This window comes from Artibeus jamaicensis, unplaced genomic scaffold (assembly GCF_021234435.1).
Source record: "Artibeus jamaicensis isolate MK-2021 breed Jamaican fruit bat unplaced genomic scaffold, CSHL_Jam_final contig_1998, whole genome shotgun sequence".
NCBI lineage: Eukaryota > Metazoa > Chordata > Mammalia > Chiroptera > Phyllostomidae > Artibeus > Artibeus jamaicensis.
The window spans coordinates 23197849-23220212 of NW_026521407.1; the positions used below are offsets into that span (position 1 = coordinate 23197849).

The 22364-nt window shown below is 48.1% G+C and overlaps 1 protein-coding gene across 1 annotated transcript; it reads right to left on the reverse strand.

Annotated features, from left to right (window-relative positions):
• Window positions 1–1854: 1854 nt before the first annotated feature.
• On the reverse strand, window positions 1855–13085 carry LOC119036356 (transmembrane protein 98). The gene is made up of 6 exons (XM_037128122.2): window positions 12890–13085; window positions 11657–11788; window positions 8614–8647; window positions 7111–7226; window positions 3848–3907; window positions 1855–2669 (listed from the first exon to the last, which is right to left on the reverse strand). Exons 1-6 carry the CDS (start codon window positions 13018–13020, stop codon window positions 2462–2464), a joined length of 681 nt encoding a protein of 226 aa, XP_036984017.2. The 5' UTR covers window positions 13021–13085; the 3' UTR covers window positions 1855–2461.
• Between the last annotated feature and the right edge of the window lie 9279 nt (window positions 13086–22364).

Here is a 22364-nt window from a genome sequence, read left to right on the forward strand (position 1 = left end):
CAGCTTCAGGCCACCATCTAACCACCCCCACACCAACACATTCAACAGGTGGACTCAGCAGGCACCAGAGTCCTGCCAGAGTAAGTCCTGCTCTGATGGGTGGGCCTGTGCATAGCTGATCCTCCACAGTGGTCAGTGGTCAGAGCCTGTCCTTGCAGCCAATCAGTCTGAAGGTTAATCTCTCCCATTGACATCAAACAGCAATCAAGTTTCAACTACAAGAGAAGGGTGTACACAGCCCACAGTTAGGGGATGGGTACACCTGGAATGCCCATCTTGGATGATAAGGGAGGCTTTGCCACTGGCCTCTGCAGAACACATACAACATAAAGCCACCCTACCATGCCCAGGAGACATAGCAACTCTACCTGATACATAGAAACAAACATAGGGAGGTGGCCAAAAGAAGGAGACAAAGAAATATGTCCTGAATGACAGAACAGAACTTCAGAAAAAAGAACTAAACAAAAAGGAGACAAGCTCTCCTAGATGGAGAGTCCAGAACACTGGTTATAATAAAGATGCACAATGAACGTAGGCAAGGAGTAGATGAACTTAGAACTTCAACAGCATAAAAAAGAACATGGAAACCATTAAGACTAGTCAGAGATGAAGGATATAGTAACTGAAATGAGAAATAATTTACAGCGAATCAAGAGTAGAGTAGATGTGGCTGAGAATCAAATCAGCAATTTGGAATATAAGGAAGCAAAAAATACCCAATCAGAACAGCAAAAAAAAAAAAAAATACCCCCCAAAATTATGTTAGTGGAAGGAGCCTCTGGGACAACTTCAAGTGTACGAACGTTCACATCATGGGAGCACCAGAAGAAGAGAAAGAGGAAGAAATTGAAACCTATTTGTAAAAATAATGACTGAAAACTTTCCTAAACTGGAGAAGGAAATAGACATATAAAGAAAGTGCAGAGTCTCAAACAAGATGAAACCAAAGAGGCCTACACCAAAACATACCATAATTAAGATGCAAAAGATTAAAAACAAAGAGACAAACCTTAAAAGCAGCAAGAGTAAAACAGTTATCTACAAGGGAGCTCCCATAAGACTGTCAGCTGATTTCTAAACAGAAATTTTACAGGCCAGAACAGATTGGGAACAATTATTCAAAATTATAAAAAGCAAGGAATACCACCACCATTACTCCACCCAGCAAAGCTATCATTTAAAATATAAAGAGCTTCCCAGACAAGAAAGAGCTAAAGGAGTTCATCACCACCAAATCAGTATTATATGAAATGTTAAAAAGTCTTCTAGAAGAAGAATCAAAAGTAGGAACAATAAAATGGCAATAATACATATTTGTCCACAGTTGAATCTGAAAAAAATAAGTGAACAAACAGAACAGATACAGACTCATACATACAGAGACCATTTAGATGGTTGCCATATGGGAGAGGTGTTGGGGTGGTGAAAAAGGCAAAGGGATTAAGAAGTACCAATTGGTAGGTACAGAACAGTTAAGGGATGTAAAGTATGGCATATGAAATATAGACAATGGAATTCTAATTATGTATGGTGCCAGGTGGGTACAAAATTTATTGGGATAACCACTTAGTAAATTATATAATGTCTAATCACTGTGGTATATACTTAAAACTATTTAATATTGTATGCCAACTGTAATGGAAAAATTAAAAATAAGAAAATGGAAAAACTACTGTAGGGGGGTATCTTCAACTTTGCCTGAACTCGGGAATCTTTTAAATATTTTCAGTCATGTGCACACGGCATTCTGAGGATTCCTAGGCTCTCTGATTCCACCCTCGGTTCTCAGACAAATGTGTCCCACATGCATTTGAATCACATTTGAATTTGTCTCAGTAACCACACACTTGAGAGAAGACCAAGTATACATTTACTATCCACCTAGAGGTAGCTAGGGAACATTTTGGGCTTCATGAAGAAAAGGGAATACTCAACTCTGCAGTGCTCACCTTCAAACCCACAGCTGTGAAGTGGGGGAGGGACTCAGAGACCTCAGGGACCAGGCAGGTAATACAAATGAATGAGACAGGCCAGGTGACACAGCACAAGTCCTGTCCAAACAGGCAGCTCCTACTTAGTTCCAATTGATTGTCCTCTTTGGAAGATGCAGATCAGAGTTGTCTCACCTTCTGATTGTTCAAGAAAGCCACAAAGGCTGGTTGTCATGTGAAACCTCCTGATTCTCAGTGGCTCAATTTTCCTAAAAGCACTCAGCCAGTGACACATGCAGATTAGAGTCCACAAGTCTCCAGAGGTCTGGTGCACAGAGGGTGACGTCTCCCCCTAACTGTGGTGTTAGACTGCCACTCACCAGCCAGAGCTGCAACTGCAGCAGAGGCGTCCACTCAGGGCCTCTCCTGCTCTACTCTGCACACAGCAGGGCTCCCAAACCGTGTGGAACAACCAAATACAGAAAAGGGGAAGGCTCAGCTGGGCCACCCACAGACAGCAGCAGGCACTAAATGGCAGACTGCTCCTGCAGGAAGCCCTCAGGGCCTGGGAGGCCCTTATCTGGCTCAGAAGCCAGGGCTGCTTCTCTCAGGACTTCCAAGTGCTCCTCAGCAGCTGACAGTGACTGGTCAATCCAGTCCAGGCCCCTACTCAGGTGGCAGGCATTCCTGGTCACCAGCACCAGATGACTGACAGACAGGAGCAGGGCAGTTGTCCTAGAAGAAAACAAACAGAATCAGATGCCCTAGGAAACAAGGGACTTTGTACCAAAGCCCAAATGGTCGGAGGGCTAAATTCTGTTCCCTGAACTGGAGTCCTTTCCCCAGGAGGTTGGTGAGTGTGTAATTGAAAGGTGGCACCATGTTCAGACAAATTTGAGAATGGCTAATTTCAACACAGGTGAACTAAAGCCCTTCCCAGAGCCTCCCATGTGCACGATAACTGGACAGGGAGAACATCATATGCTGTGTCTCATCAGCTTATTTAAGACCCTGGACCCACTTTCTACTGCAGAGCAATTCACAGCTTCCAGGAGACTGTTTTATGAAACAATTTGGATCCAGTCAGTCGGATGAGCTCATACCCACACTTAGTCGTTCTGAATCAATAGGGCAGGCCCAGGGCAGGTATACCCTACTCTAAAAGAAAAAAAAAGTTATAGAAAACCCATTGGAGGGGGAAGAATTTTCAGCTGTATGGGAAGATTCACTATAGAATATCCTTTACACAGTGAGCGTGCAGACTGCATTTAGGATTGTGTTATATAGATCACACCCACAGTCACAGCTGTGCAGCTGTAAGAGAAACCAGCAGCAGCACCAGGACCCACTGCCCACTGTCATTTCTATGACATAGTCATAGAAATCCGAGAGACAGAGAATCTGGTCTTTAAGATGAGCTTACATCTGCTACAGAAAGACAGCAACTTCAGATGCTAAGTATGCACTGTGTACCAGGGGGAATCACAAAGGGGCTTCCTGGGTATTCTATTCTCATTGCCTTCCTCACCACGTGCCCCACTGACCCACTGGGTGGCACTCACAGCTCAGGAATGTTTCTTCCAGGGTCCACAGAGCAGAGAGCGTGTGATGGGGCCATGGGAGGGTCGGGAGGCACTGATAGGACATAGTGGGACCAGATGTGTAATCATAAAATTTGAAAATCTAACCTGGCTCTTCCTTCTCCAGGGTTTTAGGACAAGGACTGGCCTCTATGCCCCAGCCAGGCTTGGCTCACTGCTTGGCTCACCATTCACACCACACTAAATGGTACCCAAGGCCCAGGACAGCCCAGGCATCTAGCCAACAGCCTTCTCCTCAACCACCCAAACAGACGACCTCACAGATCTGACCAGCCAGTGATGCCCCAGCATGGAGAGAACGACCATTCTCACCTCGCGTCCAGCAGTTTCGGGTCCAGCGGAGGGTACATCGATTTCACAACATCGTCCACTCTGAGGAGAGGCAAAAGGTGTTCAGTATTTCACTCGCCTTGTCTCCTTTATCCCCCTTCCTTTCCACCTTTTTTTAGCCCAGTTCTTTGATATTGAAGCCCACATCTTCTGTGGTTCTTTTTCTAACTGCTTCTGTGTTCTTCAGCACAGGCTTAGGAAGACTTCAGGTTCAGTTTAGAGAGTATTTTGTTTTCTGGTTTGGTTTTAGTTCCAATAGCTGAAAAAGTACATGTTCTAACATCTGGGATGATGTTCAGGATACACTATTAAATAAAAAGACACACAGCCAAACAATATATAAGGTTTGATTGGTAGCATTTGTGTAAATAAAATAAACAAACAGTAGTTCTGAAATGCAGAGGAGAGAAGTCTGGAGGAACACTCACTGTTCAATAGCAGTCAGCTGCACAAACTGGGAGGGGCAGAGTCAGGGGACACTCCACTCTCACATAATCAGATTCTGCCGTGTTTTAGTTTTTACAGGTATTTATATTTTTGTGTTTTAAAGAGACTATGATTAAAAGTTATATGTAACACTAAAAGAACCCAAGTTTAATTTGGGTACAAGCTATTCATTATATTTTTTAAACATATGGTATAGTTTGTGGTTAATTTTTTTTTTAATCTAGTTCAGAGAGGAATAAAATGTTCATTCTGATTTGCATAGCACAAGTTCTTGCTCCAAAGTTTTGCTCTTGGATTACTTGATAATCAGGAAGAAAAAAATAAGAACGTATTATCTTATTTCTAAACGTTCTTGTCTCGGAGCTGAGGGGCTGGAGAGAAAATGCAGAAATGCAGAGACGTGGTCACTCTCGGACTCTGCTCCACTGGCCCCTCTCTCCACAGTGTCCGGAGCTGAAGCCACTTCCCTCGAAACTAACATGCTACTGACACATCGTGTGGAATCAATAGAGCAAGATCAACGGGGACAGAATCAGCCAGAAGGAGAAAGTGTGAGGACGAAAAGACAAAGTAAGGATGCTGACTGAGTTATGGTAGGGAACATTCTGAAAGGAGCCCCAGTACTCTGCAGGAAGGGCCAGTGAGCACCAGGTCAAGGTCGTGCCCACACTCTAGCCCCACTGCTGGTCCTTATCACCCAGAACTTCACTCATCCTCAGAATCTTTCCTCCTCCAACCCCTCCTGGCAATGCTGTCTGATAATGTGGCATCATGAATTTGGCCTCTAGGTGGTTCTTGGGAAGTGACAGGAAGTGTGAGGAAGGTCCAGCCAGAATGAACAACGCAGATTCTTTGTAATAACGAGTGGCCAGAGGACAGTCTGGTGCTTGCACAGAGCCTGTGTTGGAGGGTCTTGCAGGTCAGGGGACAACCTACTCTAAGCCATGGTATTACATTGGTGATTAGCTAGTTATTGATGAGAAAGGGGAGTGAAGGGAGTTAGACACCGAGTTTAACAAAATGGGGAGCATGCACCTGTTTGCACCACCAGGAAGCTACAGCTTCTCCCCTCAGGGGGTTTCAGCCTTGCTCTGCCAAGGGCATTAACACTGCTTCCCCTGTCTGGCACCGGACAGTTGCTGTGCACCACAGGAGATGCTTGACCAAAGAGGCCTGTCAGTCTAACCAGGGGTAGACCTATAAAAAGCTTGCAAAAACTTGGGAAGTTGGTTGGGGTTTTTTTGAAAAAGCACCTGATCTTTTTCAAGCCAAAGCTACTATATTCCTTGGAGAACTAAGTAGCATGCTCTCACATGCTCTGTCGCACTCTCTCAAGTTCTCTCTCTCTCTCTCTCTCTCCTTCTCTTTTATTGCCCAGTGACCTGCAACCATATGGTGCACTCACCAGTTTTCTCCATGGCTGTGTGGCCCTAGCAGCTGCATGACCGCGGGGACTTCACACGCAGGCCCCAGGAGGGAGCCTGAGTGAGGCAGCACAGGAATGTCTGCAGCCAGAAACACACGCTAAGCCAGCCGGATGCTCGACTGGGCTGTGTTTTGATATGGAGCATAAACTCCGGCAGTGGTCTTCATCCTGGCCCTACTGAAGGGAGGAGATTGGACCTTTTACATACTGAGATGGACAGAGATGGAACATTAGGAAGTCAGGAGGGGGACCCCCTTATTTTTATATCATCGGTAAAGTTCACCACCACCAAGCCCTTTCCTCTTCTATGGGTCTCAGGAAATTCTTTTTCTTGCAAAACCACAAGAACTCATTTTCTACTGATAACAATATAACCATACCCAACCAAGGAGAGCTTCGCACAAAGCCAAGAACTATACTGGGCTGTCCCTCCCACTTTCTCAACTCAATGAAGTCCTTGGACAGAATTCAAGTTCACCAACTCTTTCATATTCCCCCAGAGGGCTGGGTCCTCGTGATTCACCCAAGGCATGGCAACCAGGAAAGCAAGGGACCCTGGAGCTCAGAAAGTCCCACCATTACCAGTGATAAGTCCATGTGGCTGACTGAGAAATTATCCTGGATAAAGACAAAACACCACTTAGGCACATCCACATACCAGCCACCAGGTGGCAGCACAAACTTAGCACAACCCTGCCCTCTAAGAAAGGGGCTTTATTTTTCTTCACCAAATTGAGCCCACAATGGGGTGTAGCTGTTGACTGCAATCTGCTGGTTGCCTCCCCCATGGGATTTTGCTGATGCCTGGAATTTGGGAGATCCCAGTGATGTAGGGCTTCACCTCCCACCCAGTCCTGGAGGCTGCTGGCTGGGCCATGGATGAGGAGGCAGTGGGTGACAGCCACCTCCAACTTAGTCCCCAGTACGGATATGGGTGGGGGACAGGTCACGGCCAGGAGGTCACTGAGGTGGGGGTGTGGGCCCCTGTAGGAAATGTGCTTTCTGGCCCAGAGCCCAGGAGAAAGGAGTGGCAACAGGGAGGGAAGCAGCCCCAGCTGGACTGAGTCTGTCTGACTGACTCAGGACTGAGACAGAGGCAGCAGCCACAGCGAGATCCGCGGAATAGAAGTCAGCACTGCTCAGATGCTGCAGTTTCCCAAAAAGCCTGCTGGATGGAGGTGGGGCAGCTGTGTGAGGGCATCTCAGCTTGAGTGTCCACACCTAAACCCTCCTGGTGCTCTGAGTGATTAGGACATAAATAACTGAAGGCACCTGTGTGGGTTCCTGGAAAAGCCAGGCCCTGCCTCCAGCCACCTCAGCTTCCGGCCCCCCTCCCCATGGAGTGTGGGCACTTAAGGTCCCAACCACTCACCTGGGGCTGATCCGCTTGGCCACCACAATGATGTCACTGACACTGGCTGAATTCTTCATCTTGGCCCCAGAGCCCATTGTCATGGCAACAAGCTTTTCTGTCAAAGTGTGACAGATCTAAGACAGCAAGGAGAGAGGTGATGAGGGGGTGACCCAGCTCCCGAAAGGTTTCTGCCACCCCCACAAAGATAAACATGACCCCCATCTTGGGTCCAAACCGGCAGCTGGGCCCCCTGACCAAATGCGCAGATTGAAGTGCAAAGTACACAGGAATGAGGTGGGAGGGGCCAACGCTGAGAACCTGGCTGGGTGAGGATGGTGCGGCAGAAACCTCAGATCAGGGTCAGGAAATACAGACTGGTACAGCCACTGTGGAAAGCAGCATGGAATTTCCTCAAAAGATTAAAAATGAAGCTACCTTATGACCCAGTCATTTTCCTTCTGGGAATTTAACAAAAGAAACCCAAAACACTGATTCAAAACAATATATGCACCACTATGTTCAATGCAGCTTTATTTACAATTGCCAATATTTGGAAGCAGCCCAAGTGCCCATCAGTAGATGAGTGGATAAAAAAGCTGTGGTATATTTATGCAATGGAATACCACTCGGCAGTAATAAAAGAAGGAAATCTTATGTTTTGTTGCAGCATGAATGGACCAGAGAGTATTATGCTAAGCGAAATAATCCAGTCAGAGAAAGACAAGGGCCATATGATTTCACTCGTATGTGGAGGCTAGTGAGAAAAGTGAACTGACAAGCAAAATACAGACAGACTCATGGACAGCAGGCTGACAGCTCTGGCTGGGGGAGAGGTTAGGGGGATGGAGGGATCAAGTGTAACAGACACAAAACAGTGGTGGCTGCTTGGGGGAGGGCAGTAGGTGGAGGGAGAAGAGGATGTAGGAGGAATAAAGGGTAACAGAACAAATACAGTAAAATATTACATAGAGAAAAAATCTGTCTTCAAGTTGAAGTACTAATGGTATGGATTTTTTCAAACTGATTATCCCATTTTTCTGACTACGGTCAAAGGCAAAGAGGGTTTGTAAAGGATGTTCTAGTAACTGGAGAAGTCCAGATACACAGCCCAAGTCACTACAGAGGCCGAGGTCCCTGTGAACGAGGGAAAGTGCCCAGGGAGAAGGAGTGAGGCCCCATTTCCCCCCAGCAGCTACTCAGACTCTGTCCACAGCTGTCTCCACAGTGGGTGCAAAAGTGGCTGCTGACCACCCACGTGGTCTCTCCCACAGGTCACTCACTCTGTTGTGAGGACCAGGTGAAGTAACGCCTTTGAAAAGGCTTCAGGAATTCTGACGGATAACAGACCCTCCATGTAGGAGTGGAGTAAACACTAGAAACTACAAGTCTCAGGCAGGTTCCAAAAGGACTCCTGCAAGGGTCCCATGCCATTCCTAAGGCCCCTTTCAACTCTACCAATCTGTGCACAGGGTGCTCGGTGACCGCCCCCCTTTGACTCCTGGGGCAATCGACCAGTATTACCTTCAACACAGCAATGCAGTGGGACATGAGGCCCCTGGGGAGACAAGAAGAATGTGTCAGAGCTTATGTTTCGAGGCCCACCTCCCCACAGCCACCACCTCTGCTCCTCATCTAGTTCTGACACCCCGACACCACCTGAGAGCGGGGTGCCTCCATGTTAAAATGCATAAGTCCATGAGCTAAATGAGGAAGCACCTTCTCTCCTTAATGTTCCCCCACCCAGCTCTTCATTAGCATGTTCCCCACCAATCAAGTCATGCTCTGAGCTTCTGATACTGTTCCTTCCACCCAGCATATCCTTCCTTTTATGCTCATCTTTGAAGGCCCAAGTCACGAGGCACCCACTCTGTGATATCCTTCATGAAACCCACCCCCACCTCCCCACCCCTGGCAACTGTAGATGCCGCCCCACCCAGTGCCCACTGCACCATGCACAGAGACCCCTGTTGTTTCTGAGATGCTGTATTTAGTGGAATTCTGTCTCCACACCAGTTTCACACCTGCAGGGCCTGCCCCCGTGCCCCATACACAGTGCCCCAGAGACATCTGCCCAGTGAGTGGGTGACTACAAGATGGGGGAGTAGAGGACTTCCAGCCAAGATAGAGGCGTAGGTAGACACAACTGTGCCTCCTCGAAAAGCCTAAATAAGGAATACAACAATTCAGAAACAAAGTAACAACCAAAGCTGAAAGAAAATTGAACTCTGACAACCAAGGAGTTAAAATCAAACTGTGACAACCAATTGTATGGAAGTCCGACAACCAACAAGTTAAAATGGACACATTCATCCAGACCAGTAGGTGGGGCAGTCAGGCAGATGAGCAGGGAGGGTTCCTAGCACAGGAAGCAGTGACACCAGGGGCGCAAGGCAGCACCAGGCAGACCCTGGGCACCCAGGCAGCGACTGGCAGACCCTGGGCATGGGGTAGCAATGGACAAACCCAGTGAAGCAGCAATTGAGAAGTGGGGCACTGTGTGCAAGGTGGCTGGCTAACAAGGCAGAGGTCCCACATTCACATGCAGATAACCGGGGAGCAAGACAGATCACACAACCCAGGGTCCCAGCGCCAGGAAATAAAGCCTCAAAGCACCGATTGAAAACACTTGTGGGGGTTGAGGCTCAGGGAGAGGCTCCCACCCTCACAGGAAATTTGTGGGAGAGACCCACAGGGTCCTAGAACACACACAAGCCCACCCACAAGGGAATCAGCACAAGAAAGTCCCAGTTTGCTTGGGGGAAGTGGTGGAGGGGACTGAGGTGAAACAGAGAGTGGAGCAAAGCACCATTTTTTCCCTCTTGAACCGCAACCCCATGTATAGCATCACAACCCAGCAACTTGGGTTGCCCCACCCTGGTGAACACCTAAAGCTCTGCCCCTCATACGTAATAGATGCAAACAGATCAAAACATTATGGTTCAAGTAGGAAAACAGCTCAAAGCCCCAGAGCCAATACTTCTAAGTGACAAAGAGATAGACAACCTATCAGATGCACAGTTCAAAACACTGGTGATCAGGATGCTCACAGAACTGGTTGATTTTAGTCACAAACCAGATAAACAAATGAAGACTAAACTAATTGAAATGAAGGGAAAAGTACAAGAAACCAATAGTGATGGGAAGGAAACTGGGACTCAAATCAAGGGAGTGGACCAGAAGGAAGAAAGAAACATTCAACCAGAACAGAATGAAGAAACAAGAATTCAAAAAAATGAGGACAGGCTTAGGGACCTCCAGGACATCTTTAAGCGTTCCAACATCCAAATTATAGGAATATCAGAAGGGGAAGAGGAACAGCCACGAGTGGAAAACTTATTTGAACAAATAATAAAGGAGAACTTCCCCAGTCTGACAAAGGCAATAGACTTCCAGGAAGTCCAGGAAGCTCAGAGAGTCCCAAAGAAGTTGGACCCGAGAAGGAACACACCAAGGCACATCATCATTAATTAGCCAAGATTAAAATGAAGGAGAGAATCCTAGAAGCAGCAAGAGATAAGGAGACAGTAACCTACAAAGGAGTTCCCATCAGACTGTCAACTGATTTCTCAAAAGAGACCTTACAGGCAAGAAGGGGCTGGAAAGAAGTATTCCAAGTCATGAAGTCCAAAGACCTACATCCAAGATTGCTCTATCCAGCAAAGCTTTCATTTAGAATAGAAGGACAGATAAAGTTCTTCTCAGATAAGGTCAAGTTGAAGGAGTTCATCATCACCAGGCCCTAATTTTATGAAATGTTAAAGGGACTTATCTAAGAAAAAGAAGATAAAAAAACATGTATACTAAAATGACAACAAACTCATAATTACTAACAACCACACCTAAAATAAAAACAAACTAAGGAAACAACTAGAACAGGAACAGAACCACAGAAATGGAGATCACATGGAGGGTTAGCAATAGGGGAGTGGGAGGAAGAGAGAGGGGAAAAGGTACAGAGAATAAGTAGCATAGATGGTAGGCAGAAAATAGGGGGAGGGCAAGAGTAGTGTGGGAAATGTAGAAGCTAGAGAACTTAAGACACATGGACATGAACTAAAGGGGAATGTGGGAGGAAGAGGGTGTGCAGGGTGGAGGGGAATGAAGGGAGAAATGGGACAACTGTAATAACATAATCAATAAAATATATTAACAAAAACAAAACTAAATAAGAAAAGATGGGGGAGTGGAGGGGCTCCTGTCAGATGAAGAGACCCCTGAAGATGCTAAAGACAAAGGCTCCATCCCTGGAGCCTGACTGTCAGACTCATGGGCACCCCAAGCATAACCAAGCATATCAGGGTGACTTTGCAACAACTTCTGCCACATGTCTGCGTCATCAGTGTTCATATCTACCAAACGGTGGCAGGGTGGGGGTGTAGGACAAATGCCATTATGTCATTCTCTGATTCCCCTGCTTTGTGAAATCAGGAAAAAGAGCAGAAACTGAGGCGGTGCTCCTGCATGGCCCCAGCAAGTGCTCAAAGGAAGCCAGGAAAGGGCACAAGGAAACCCGTTTGCTGCATCCAGAGGGCTCCGGGAAAGCCAACCATCCCCAAGGCCTTACGAGGCATCTTCAACCCAGTCTTCATTCTCCAGAATGGCCTCGATGTGGGGGTTGCTGATGACGACATCGTCCAGTTCCAGCTCAGAGGGTTCGGACTGGGTCTCCATGGCCCCGATGAGATCCACGATGGGCCTGGAGAGAAGAGCCCAGGGAAGCCGTTCTGTGATGGACAACAGCTGCCCTCGTCTCCTGGGGGCCACCATATCCCCGAAAAGGATGAGTATGTTAAAGCAGGGTCCACTTGTCCTGGGTCCAGACCTAACCCTAACAGGACTGCAGTCAAAGGCAGGGCACGTGACTAGACAGTCATGAGCAAACGAGGCACAACAACAACCACAAAGTAACAGAGAACAAGATGAACCACAGTCACCACATGGATGTGTTAGGGCTCCTCCTTCAGGACAAACCACAACCTTTTGTGCCTTATTTTCCCTTCAGGCCAACCTTTCCTGATAAGCCAGAGTTCCTAACACCCATTCTACCTGTACCTTCGATTTGGTCTGCAGAATCACTCTCCAGAACCACACTGGTCCAGCTGCATGACCCCTCCCTGTCCTAGTACTGCTGGAGAAGTGACATTACCTGCTATACCAGAGCTTTCTTTTCAGTAACAGAGCTTTCCTGGGCATAAAAATGGGTGTTTGCTAATTTTTATCCACTCGACAGAGATGCTGATAGGCTTCAGATGGAGGAGTACGAGAAACTAAGGGCTGGAGGCCATAGCCCCTTAAGAATCAGTAAAAAACATCCCTAAACTGAAAGTAGGACATTGCTCACAAACTGTATTGTACATGAAGTGCCTCATGAAGAAGTCTGAGCGAAGAGAGAGACAGCCCTGTGCTGGGATCTCACAACACCGAGTGTTGCATGGACATGTGGCGGGAGTGCGGGCATTAGATTTCTCTTCCTGCGAGTTTGGCTGGGAAGAGCTTGGCCTGTCCAAATGCCAAGTCAAGTGGCCGGTTTCGGAGAGACAGCCACAGGTTTATACTAGGTGAACATGTTGAGTCACTTTCTCATTAGTTCAGTGACAGAGTCAGAGGTAGCTCAGGATATTAGGGACTTAAGCAACATTCTTAAGCTGTAAGGACTTTATGGAGAAGGAGAGCCTTCAGGCCCCAGTTTAGAGACAAAAAGCTGAGCCAGTTGCCCAGCCCCAAACATCCTTTTCTCTCCTTGGAGCCCCAGGGCACACCCCTCTCCCTCCTCTTCCCCCTGCCTGGGCTCACTCACTTGGAATCATAGCGCTGAAGCAGGTCCCAAGGTCGGCAGTAGCGCTGCCTGCAAACCACCACCAAGGCTGCAAAGGAGGCCAGAAAGATGGTGGCCAGCACACCTGTGGCAACAATGACCACGGTCTCCATGCCTCCAGCAGCTCCCTGGGTCCTGGTCACATCCCCCGCACCAGCTGCAGCTTGAAAGACACAGCACAGAGCAGGCCTGGTAAAGAGACTGCAAAACAGAGTGGGGCAGTGGGGTCTTACCTGCCGGGGTGGTGGGGGGTCTCTGCAAGAAGAAATAGTGCTGCCCCAAGTCACCTGCAGAGACTTGAAGACCCAAACAGAATCAATTTGCATTTTATGTCCTGCCCCAAATTTGCTTTTTCTTTATTAAGAGTTTGCTCCCTAGGTGGACCAGGATGCACTTCTGTCCTGGAACAAAAGGGGACATCTTCACTAGCACTGCTGTCTTCCCCTTCACAAGTACAGGAAAGAACATGCACCTCCCAGGGAGAAGGGGGCACTGTGTTTACTGAGGGTCTCCTCCCTGCCAGGCTCTTGTGTGGTGACTCTTCTAGTGACCCTGCGAGGCAGGTGTTTGGCTTCCCCATCTTATAGTTGAAAAACCTGAGGTTCAGGCATGTTAAGAAATTTGTCCAAGTTCACACAGGAAGCAGCCTCAGTTCCAGTGTTGGAACTTACAACTGGAATTAAACTCTTCATACTCCATTAAACGTTTTCATTCAGGTTCTTTCACACCCATTGTAACCTCACAGGCTGGGGCAACAGGGGCCTCTCTGAGAAGTAGGTGTTCACATGTCCTGTCACCGTGGGCCTCCTGCCCATGTCCCTTTAAGTCTCCGCCCCTCTCTGGGTTTTAACTTCTCCACCTGCAAAAAACGGTGCTTTGATGGAGGAGTCTCAGGGGGCTCTATTTGGATTTAATTCTATGTTCCATATCTTAGAGTAAGCATTTTCAACCTTTTCATCTCATGATATAAACTAATTACTTAAATTCTGTCATACACTATAAAATATATTTTTGCCAATCTAACAAAAAATGGGTATAATTTTGATTAATTCACACCTGACAGCTTTGTGTTGTTTGTTGTCATTTTTTTACATTTGACACTCTAAGGGATTCAATGCCTCTGACTAAATAGTAAGGTATTATATGTTTTAAAAATTCTTGCAGCACCTCAGTTGAAAATCACTAAGGTCTTAGAGGGTCCAAGTGTTGGGAACCGCTCTGCCTGGTTTCAGGAGCTGTAACTTCCCTGTATAAATAAGGCTGAGTGAGCGACCTCCGGACTGTGAGCCACTAAGGAGACAAAGCTTGTCTCTGGCAGCAGCGCTGCTTCTGCTTCATCCCCCTGCCTCCAAAGCTTGGTCAGTTAGTCAGCAAAGGGTAAGACCCCTCAGAGGAGGGGCAACCTAAGCCAGACATGATCACTTGGGAGGCTTTCAAGGAAGAACTCAGGGGGCTGCAGCAAAGAGGGAGTGATGAACCCTTGCCCCCTGGCTATTCTGACATAGCCTGAGTCCCCATTTCCATCTGGGAGAACCACTTCCTGGCTCTCATCCACTTAAGCCTAAAAACCTATGACTGGGAAGGCAGTGCAGCTCTTTGCTGGCTAGAGCGGTTTCTAGGTGATCTGGCCTAAGAAAGAATATGTAAAATCCTGTGAAGCCTGCTTTGTTTACAATGCTCTCATTTAAATGATAAGGGTCCTCCCAAGAAGTTTGTTCCTCAAAGTCTTATGGCTCTTCAGCTATCTGACCCTGACTGAGGATAAGCCCTCCTGGTTCTTTGAAAACTATCTATTGTTTGATCCTTACCTATATTCTTATGCAAAACAAACCCAATGAAAGCCCATCGAGGAAAAGGCTCTTGGTCCTTCTCCTGTGAGAGATTGACCACCTTTCCTCCCCAAGCAGATCCTGTCTTGGCAGTTTTATTTTCATGCATGGAGGACGGGGGGACTTGTGGGCAAAATTGCCCCCATACCAAGTGCTCCTGGTTGTCCTTCAAGAAATACTCACTGACCATCTACTGTGCACCAAGCATTGGGCTGGATTCTGGAGGCCGGAGATAAGTAAGACACAGACCTCAAGTCTTGAGGGTCCAGGAGAAGAGGTAGAAGGCAGACAACCCATTTCACTCCACGTGCCTGTGCCATGTGCAGAAATACACAGGAAATAGTAACTGTTTGCATGGCATTGTCTGGGAAAGCCTTCTTCTCAATGCAGGGTGATGCTTCAGCTGGGTTTTGAAGGATGAGGAGGAGTCTGCCAGGTGGACCAGGTGGCAACCTGGCTGGCTCATAGTGTGCCAAGGGCTCCTTTCTCAGAGTCCTCACGTGGCTGTTCTCCCACCTGGAACTCACTTGCCCACCAGGGTGAGAAGGCTGGGCTTTCCTCCATCTCTGTCTCCCCCCTGTGTATGTTGGGAGGGGGAGTGGGGCTAATTTTCAGGGTCTGCCTCAGTTTCTCTAGATGTGTGTTTATACTGTCCCTTTGAAAGCACTACCTCCTTGAGCTGTTTTCCTTTCCTCCTCTCATTTCTCTCTCCATTTTCCTCTCCACTCTGGAGGCTTTCCCCCCTCCCTCAATCTCTCCCCTTCTCAGCATTTCCTTTCCCCTCCCCCTGCCCCTGGGCCTCCAAGACCACTTGGTTTGTTTCCTCTCTCTGCCTGTGTGTTTGAGCTTCCTGAGTTTTTGCCGTGTTTCTCTGTGACTTTTCTATATGTTTCTTTGGGTGTGTTTCCTTTGTGTGTATTCTCCTCTGTGTGTTTCAGGATGAGTTTTTCTCGCTTTCCCCTGCCCCGCCACCCGGAACACCCACCCTAAACAACCTGGACAGAGGGGGGAACTCCCTGCACCTGGGCAGGCGCAGCGTGGGGCACTAGGCCATCAGCTCCAACTTGGCGCCGCACCCGAGCACTTTGGCTTGGTGCTCCCCTCTCTCAGGCCTCCTGCCAACCTGGTGCTCCTTCTCCCAAGGGGCTGGCACTGCTAGCCCAGGCCCCCTCTCTCGCAGCTCCGGGTCCATGCTGCTCACCTATCTCAAGCTACGACTGCAGGATGCATTTCGGGGCGCTCGTGCACCCAGGCCCCCACAGATGGCAAAGTCCTAGCAGGGTCTATCTGGCAGCTTCAAAGAGCAAGAATTCGGGGAAGGAGCTGGGCTGACCCAAAGAACCAAGGTAAGTCCACTGGCACAGCCAAACCCCAGGGGATGGAGCCAGAGGGGGCATGATGAGGCCGCATCCAAGTCCCCCACTACCAGTAGCTATATGATCTCAGCCAGGCCCCCCAGTGGGCTGGGTTTTGGGTCTGCAGAAGGCAGTCACTCTGAGACCCAACAAGCAGTCCTCATGCCCCTGTGGTGGCCTGGCCCAGGCTGGCAGAGTGGAGGGAAGCCAGGTTGCAGGGGTGCCCTGCCTCCCCACAACTGGCCACCCAGGGGGGCTGGGGAGCAATAGCAGTTTCCACAGTGTGACTGGTCTTTGCCCGAGTGGGCTCGGCTCCCCTGCCTGGTTTAAACCCTGGATCTGCCACTCATGACCTGTAGGCAACTTATTTCACTTCCTGTGTTTTGCTTTCTTCCTCTGTACAATGAGACTACTACTTGTGAGTATCCTCAGGTTCAAATAACATGACAGGTACAATGCATTTAAGAAGGAAGTGGCTAGTTCCTAGCCTGTGGGTGAAGCTCATGTCTGCAGAGGCAAGGAGCCAACATTTGTTGAACACCTACTATAAATCAGATGCTGATCTACATGGTATATACTTTATTTCATTTGATCTCACTATCCCTGAAAAATCCACACGATTATGTTTGCAAGGGAGGAAATGGATGTGGAGGTGAGCTTACAGAGTTCTCAGTGTGTAAGTGGTAAGGGAGGTAGTGAACTCCCTGGCCCCAAAGCCCACAACACTCACCCCAGGAAACTGCTAGCCCCACCCCCAACCCAGTCTCTGGGCAGCAACCCCTTCCTTCCAGGCAGACAGAAGCAGTTGGGTGCCACACACCCCTCCTGCTCTAGCAAGGAAAGCTGCTCACATTGCCTCTAATCCTTGATAAACCTTTCGGGGCCACCTCTGGGCTCTCAGAGGGGCAGAAGAGTGGCATCCTTCACCCCCACCTAGTAGGGGGTTAAGAGTATGAGCCTGAGCCAGGAAAACCATTGAAAGTGTGCCTCTTCCACAGAGTAGCTCTACGATCTCAGCCAGCTCACTCAGGTTTCCCCATGTGTGGAATGGGCATGGTGATAAAACCTATGGCCAGCCTAGAGGTGTTTTGACAATGAAAGGAGACGATGCATTTAAAGTGCTCATCACGCAGAAAGTACCATGCTGGCGGCCAGGGCCTGGGGAAAGAGAGGAGTGGGGAGTTACTGTTTAATGGAGCAGAGTTTCAGTTTGGGAAGATGACGAACGTGCGGAAGATAGATGGTGGTCAAGGTTGCGTGTAAACTTAATGCAGGTGGACTGCATACTTTAAAATGGCTAAAATGGCAATGTTTATGTTACATACATTTTATCACAATTAAAATTAAAAAGTACTCATTACAGAGTACTTATGACACAAAAAAAAATGGGGTCTCCTCAACATTCCTCAAACATGCCCAGCTCGCCCTACCTCAGGGTGATGCTGCGCCCTCTGTCCGGGAGCCTCCCCGCCGTTATTCCCGTGGCTCACTTCCTGCCTTTGCTGCATTGCCTGCTTGGAGTCGCTTTCACAGAGAGTCTTCCCTGGTCACCAACCTAAAGGAGCATCTCCCATGATCCGCGCTCCCCTGGCCCTGATGTGTTTTTTTAACGGCACATATCGCTGTCTGAAGAGGCACTAAATATTTGTTTATTCTTTCTCCTCTTCCTGAATGTGCATTCCATGAGAACAGAGACTTCACTGTCTTTTTCTCTGCCAACCCTCTGTATCTAGGGCAGTGACTGGTACTTAGTAGGTGCTCAGGAAACACTTGTGAAAGAAGTGAAAATAAAGCTGAGTTGTCACTGTCATTCTACTCTGGGCCCATTCCCAGCACCCAGAAGGTGGCTGAGGTGTGGCGATTGTGGGAGACTTGAGGCAGGAGGGTTGAGCTGGGGGATACAAACAGAGAGGGCAAGGCACCTGTACTGGAAAGAAAGGACGGTCGACCTGAGCGAGTCACAATTTGAGATCCCCAGTTTGACTGTGAGCCCATGCTTGTTTTAAGTGTTCAGGCCCTTTTGTGGGCTAGTGAATGGCTTTCCAAGGAGAGAGGCCAGCCTGGCCAGGTTGTGTAAGGCAGGCCAGGCCTTCTCGGAGCTGTGAGTGTGGACGGAGACCATACTGAAGCCAGCTGTTCCCTTTGCAGGAGTGAAAGCCAGCAATCCAAGAACTGCTGCAGCTGCCCTGGGCAAGGGGCAGGACCAGGGAGAGGGGAGATGGGAGAAGCTTGGAAAAGGGCAGCAGCTAGCAGCTCAGGGTGGGCCAGGATTCCCACTGTCCCCACTGGAGACAAAGGTCAAGTTTGCGCTTCCTGAAAGTTAAGGCAACTGGCCCAGTGGACACAGAGACCATAAACAGGGATTTCCACAAGGGACATTAGGGTTTGTACACCTGGGCAATCAGGGAGCAAGGGGAACTATACTTTTGGCAAAACACCTAAATCTTCAAAAGACTACTGGAAGAGCTCTCAAGGCAGACTTCACAGCCTTCCTCTCCTGACCATTCTAGGATTTTACCCCATTACTCTTCAGGGTCAATGGAACTGTCTTGCTTTAAGTATTTAGGAAGTAATGGGCAGGTATGTATAAGGGAAGGGAACATCCCATATTTTATTTAATGCAGATGAGGCTGGTTCAAGAATAGACTTAATGTTCTCAATAAGGAAAAGTCATTCGGGTCCCCAGCTTTAAATCTGACCCACCAGCACCCCCTCCTTTTAATGTTTCAACATGATTATATCAATCACAGTTGCTGCCACTTTTTAGAATTCTTATATGCCAGCGCCATGCTGAGTAGTTTACATGGAGTCCATAATTATTATGATGATCCCTGACAGGCATTATTCTCGCTCACTTTAAACATGAGGAGACTGGGACTTAGAGCAGTTAAATGTGTTTCCCCGGCTAGTAAGTGGTGAAGCTGGGATGTGAACTAGAATTGTCTTCAAGGTGTGCAATGTCACCCAGCACCTAGCACAGTGCCTGGGCCATAATATATGCCCCCAATATTGGATTTTGACCTGAATGAATGGGTTTTCAAGACCCCATTTACTCAGAGCCTACTCTGTTTCAGGTACTTTACAAGTGGCACCTCATCTAACTGTCTCACTAACCTGTAGCAATTACCTACACTTCGTGCAGGTACATAGAGAAATCTGGGAGGTTTAATGACCTGTCAGAGAGCCACAGCTAGTAACTGGCAGGGCTGGATGTGGTGCTAAGTCTGTCTGATTCCAGGCCCTGTCTGAGTGCTTCTTACACCCTCCTCCCGCTGGGGGCTCTCTGTCCTGGAAGCGACATCAGCCATCACCTTGCCTCTGACGGATCCCCCAATGACTGGGACTCCCTGCCTCTAATGGAATTTTGTTGCCATTACAGTTTTTGTCTTTGTCTTTAAAATGTATAAATTGACCTTGGTGTAAACATCCAACAATAACACCTGGAACCAAAGCATGGTCAGAGTGAGAAACATTCTCATGTACATTGTTAAGTTTCACACGCATCAGCCTGACTTGCACCACAACCTCATGTGCCGCACGTCCCCGTCCCCACTTCGCAAACGTAGAAACAGACGTGGTCCAGTGATCGCGTGACTGCAGCTCCAACGCAGCCACTACACCAGGCTCCCCCTAGGTTCAGTCAAATTCGAACTGGAGATTGTGAGGAAAGAGAGGGAAAGAGGGTTAAAGGTGAGGCAAAGAATCATCTTCCATTTCTTGACCACCTTAGAAACCATCTTCCCCAACTGCCCCACTCCAGGGTGCGGGCCTCAGCAACACACCCTCATTTTACCCTCTTCCACTTAAGAAAGTCTTATTTGCTAACCACTTAAAGTGGAAGATAAACAGCCGGCCGTGGTAAAAGGCAATTAGAACAGTGAAAGTACTTTTGGTCATTGCAAAGGGATTAGGTACCCTATCTTGGTCCTCTTTGTATTTCCCTGTGGGCGGGACAGGCCCTAACTAAGAGGCACCCGATCCTTGGCCCAGGAGTCAAGTTCAGTACCTAGGATGGGTGACAGAGTTGGGGAGAAACCCAGGTTTCCCACTAGCCAGATCCCAGTGCTTGAGTCAGGAGGCACCTAGATAGAGCCAGAGACATTAGGACCCTCTCAGATCCTGGAGGACAGTAAACTCTAGGGAGCAGGTGGAGAGAGGGGAGTCCTTAGTCACCTCTTGAGTCCACCTGGATGACAATTCCCCAGGATAATTGTGAGCTGGAAGAGGCTAATATCTAAACCTTAGCAGGGGTTGGAAATCCCAAAGCCGGCCTAGGATGCTCTTCCTAGATCCCCAGGACAGCAGGAACCTTACAGAGAAGCCCAGGTCTGGGCGAATGGCCCCCCAGATTGCCTTCGGTGCCTCAACTGTCTGCTTCCAGTTACCCACCTGAGCAGCAGCCTCTCCATTCCCACAGAGGGTCCAGGGCCAGTGGGACAGAATCCTGTGAGAGATGACGATGGGGAGAATCGGGGAAGGCTGAGTGCCTCCCAGTGGAGCAGAACACACCCTGCTTTATCTCAAACAGGGCTGCTTCAGGGGCTGCTAACCGCCTACGACACAGAGGGCTTACACTTCAAGGAGGGGTCACTGGGTGTCACCACTGCTGCTCAGGCAAGTGCCTTCGCGGCTTAGCTCACACCAAAGGCACTGGAGGGAGAAAATTCCTTCTTCCCGACATGTTCTGTGTCCCCTGTGAACATCCAGACATGCACGGTCCATCATGGAGTTGCTCCCTTGCGTCTCTCTCCTTCCTAGCTCACTTAGCGGAATTCAAACTCTGCATCCTCCATAGCAGATACAGGCAGCCGGAGAAGGTCACCCAGCAAAACTGGCTTTGCCTTCGATTCGTGGTCACGGGCACTCATTCCCGGTAAGCAGTCTGTCCCTAAGCATCAAGTCCTACTCTCTCACTCCCTTAGATTTTGTGTCTTCAAACCTTTCGTGCCCCTCTTCCACTTTCATGTGAAACTTTCATTTCATTCAAAAACAAATAGAAAAAAACAGGTACTAACTTCTTCATTGTTTCATCACCATATGTCTAAATGCACCTGTGTTTATACATGTCTTCTCTTTCACTTCTACTCTGAGTCCATTGCCCCTCTACATTCTCAAAGTTGTAGATTCTTTGCCTTTTTTCTGCCTTCTTCTGAATTAACATCTCTATCTCCGAAAATTTCCATCAGCAAACAATTAAGCTCTAATACCTCTCTTCTGAAAAATCCGTACTGAATGATTCCCTGGCTTCTAGCCTGTGTCTCTGTTCTCTTCAGTGCTAAATTGCTCCTTCAACACCATCAAAAAAAGCTGTCTACACTAATTCTTTCCCATTCACTCTTGAACTAATTCCCACCCTGTTCCAGTGCGTTGACTCCTCAAGGTCACTATGACCTCCACGTTATCAAGTGCAATGGACGTAGTATCTCCTTGTAACATCCTCCCTAGGACCGTGCACAGCACACCAGACCACTGTCTCCCCTCATGGCTTCCCCGAAACCATACCCTCCTAATTCCGCATATTTCTGCTTCTTAGCTTCATCTTTCAGTTCTCTATTACCTGACTGTAAATATTAGAATGTCTTTGGTGTTGGTTTTGGAACATCTTCCCTCCCTTTTTACCCCAGCTCTCCGGGTAGTGGTACCCATTCCTGCTGATTTGTGTATCACCTTCCTCTGCCATTGACACCCAAGGTTGTACCGTTGGTCCAGTCATGTCTGTTTGACATCTCCATTTGCATGTGTCACAGGTATTTAAAGCTTTGCATGTCCAGAATGGAAGTCTCTCCCAGAACACCTGCCGTCCTCCTTTGGTCTTCACCTCTGCAACTGACACCAGTGTCTACCACACTGCTCAAGGCCCACACCTAGGAATCCTCACTCTTTCCTTCATTCCACATATCTATTCCATTAGCAAACCCCTTTTGACTCTTTCTCAATTTCATTTCAAATCTCTTTACTTTTCTCCATCTTGACTGCTACCTACCACACTCAACTCAGGCCACAATCATCTCTCTACTAAACTCATGCAGAACATTTTATTTTTTAAATATATTTGATTGATTATGCCATTACAGTTGCTCTATTTCCCCCCTTCATTCCCCTCCCCCCTGCACACCCCTCCCCCACCATTCCCCCCCTTTAGTTTGTGACCACGTGTCTCAAGTTCTTTGGATTCTATATTTCCCATACTATTCTTGCCCTCCCCCCTATTTTCTACCTATCGTCTATGCTACTTATTTTCTATAGCTTCTCCCCCCTTTTCCTCTTCCCATC

Excerpts from the sequence above, each read along its gene's own strand:
- LOC119036356 (XM_037128122.2), bottom strand. The coding sequence starts at position 13,020 with ATGGAGACCGTGGTCATTGTTGCCACAGGTGTGCTGGCCACCATCTTT. Across the intron at positions 8,648-11,656 it reads GACTGGGTTGAAGATGCCTC|GGGCCTCATGTCCCACTGCA; the intron begins GTAAGGCCTTGG and ends TTGTCTCCCCAG. Across the intron at positions 2,670-3,847 it reads CCGAAACTGCTGGACGCGAG|GACAACTGCCCTGCTCCTGT; the intron begins GTGAGAATGGTC and ends GTTTTCTTCTAG.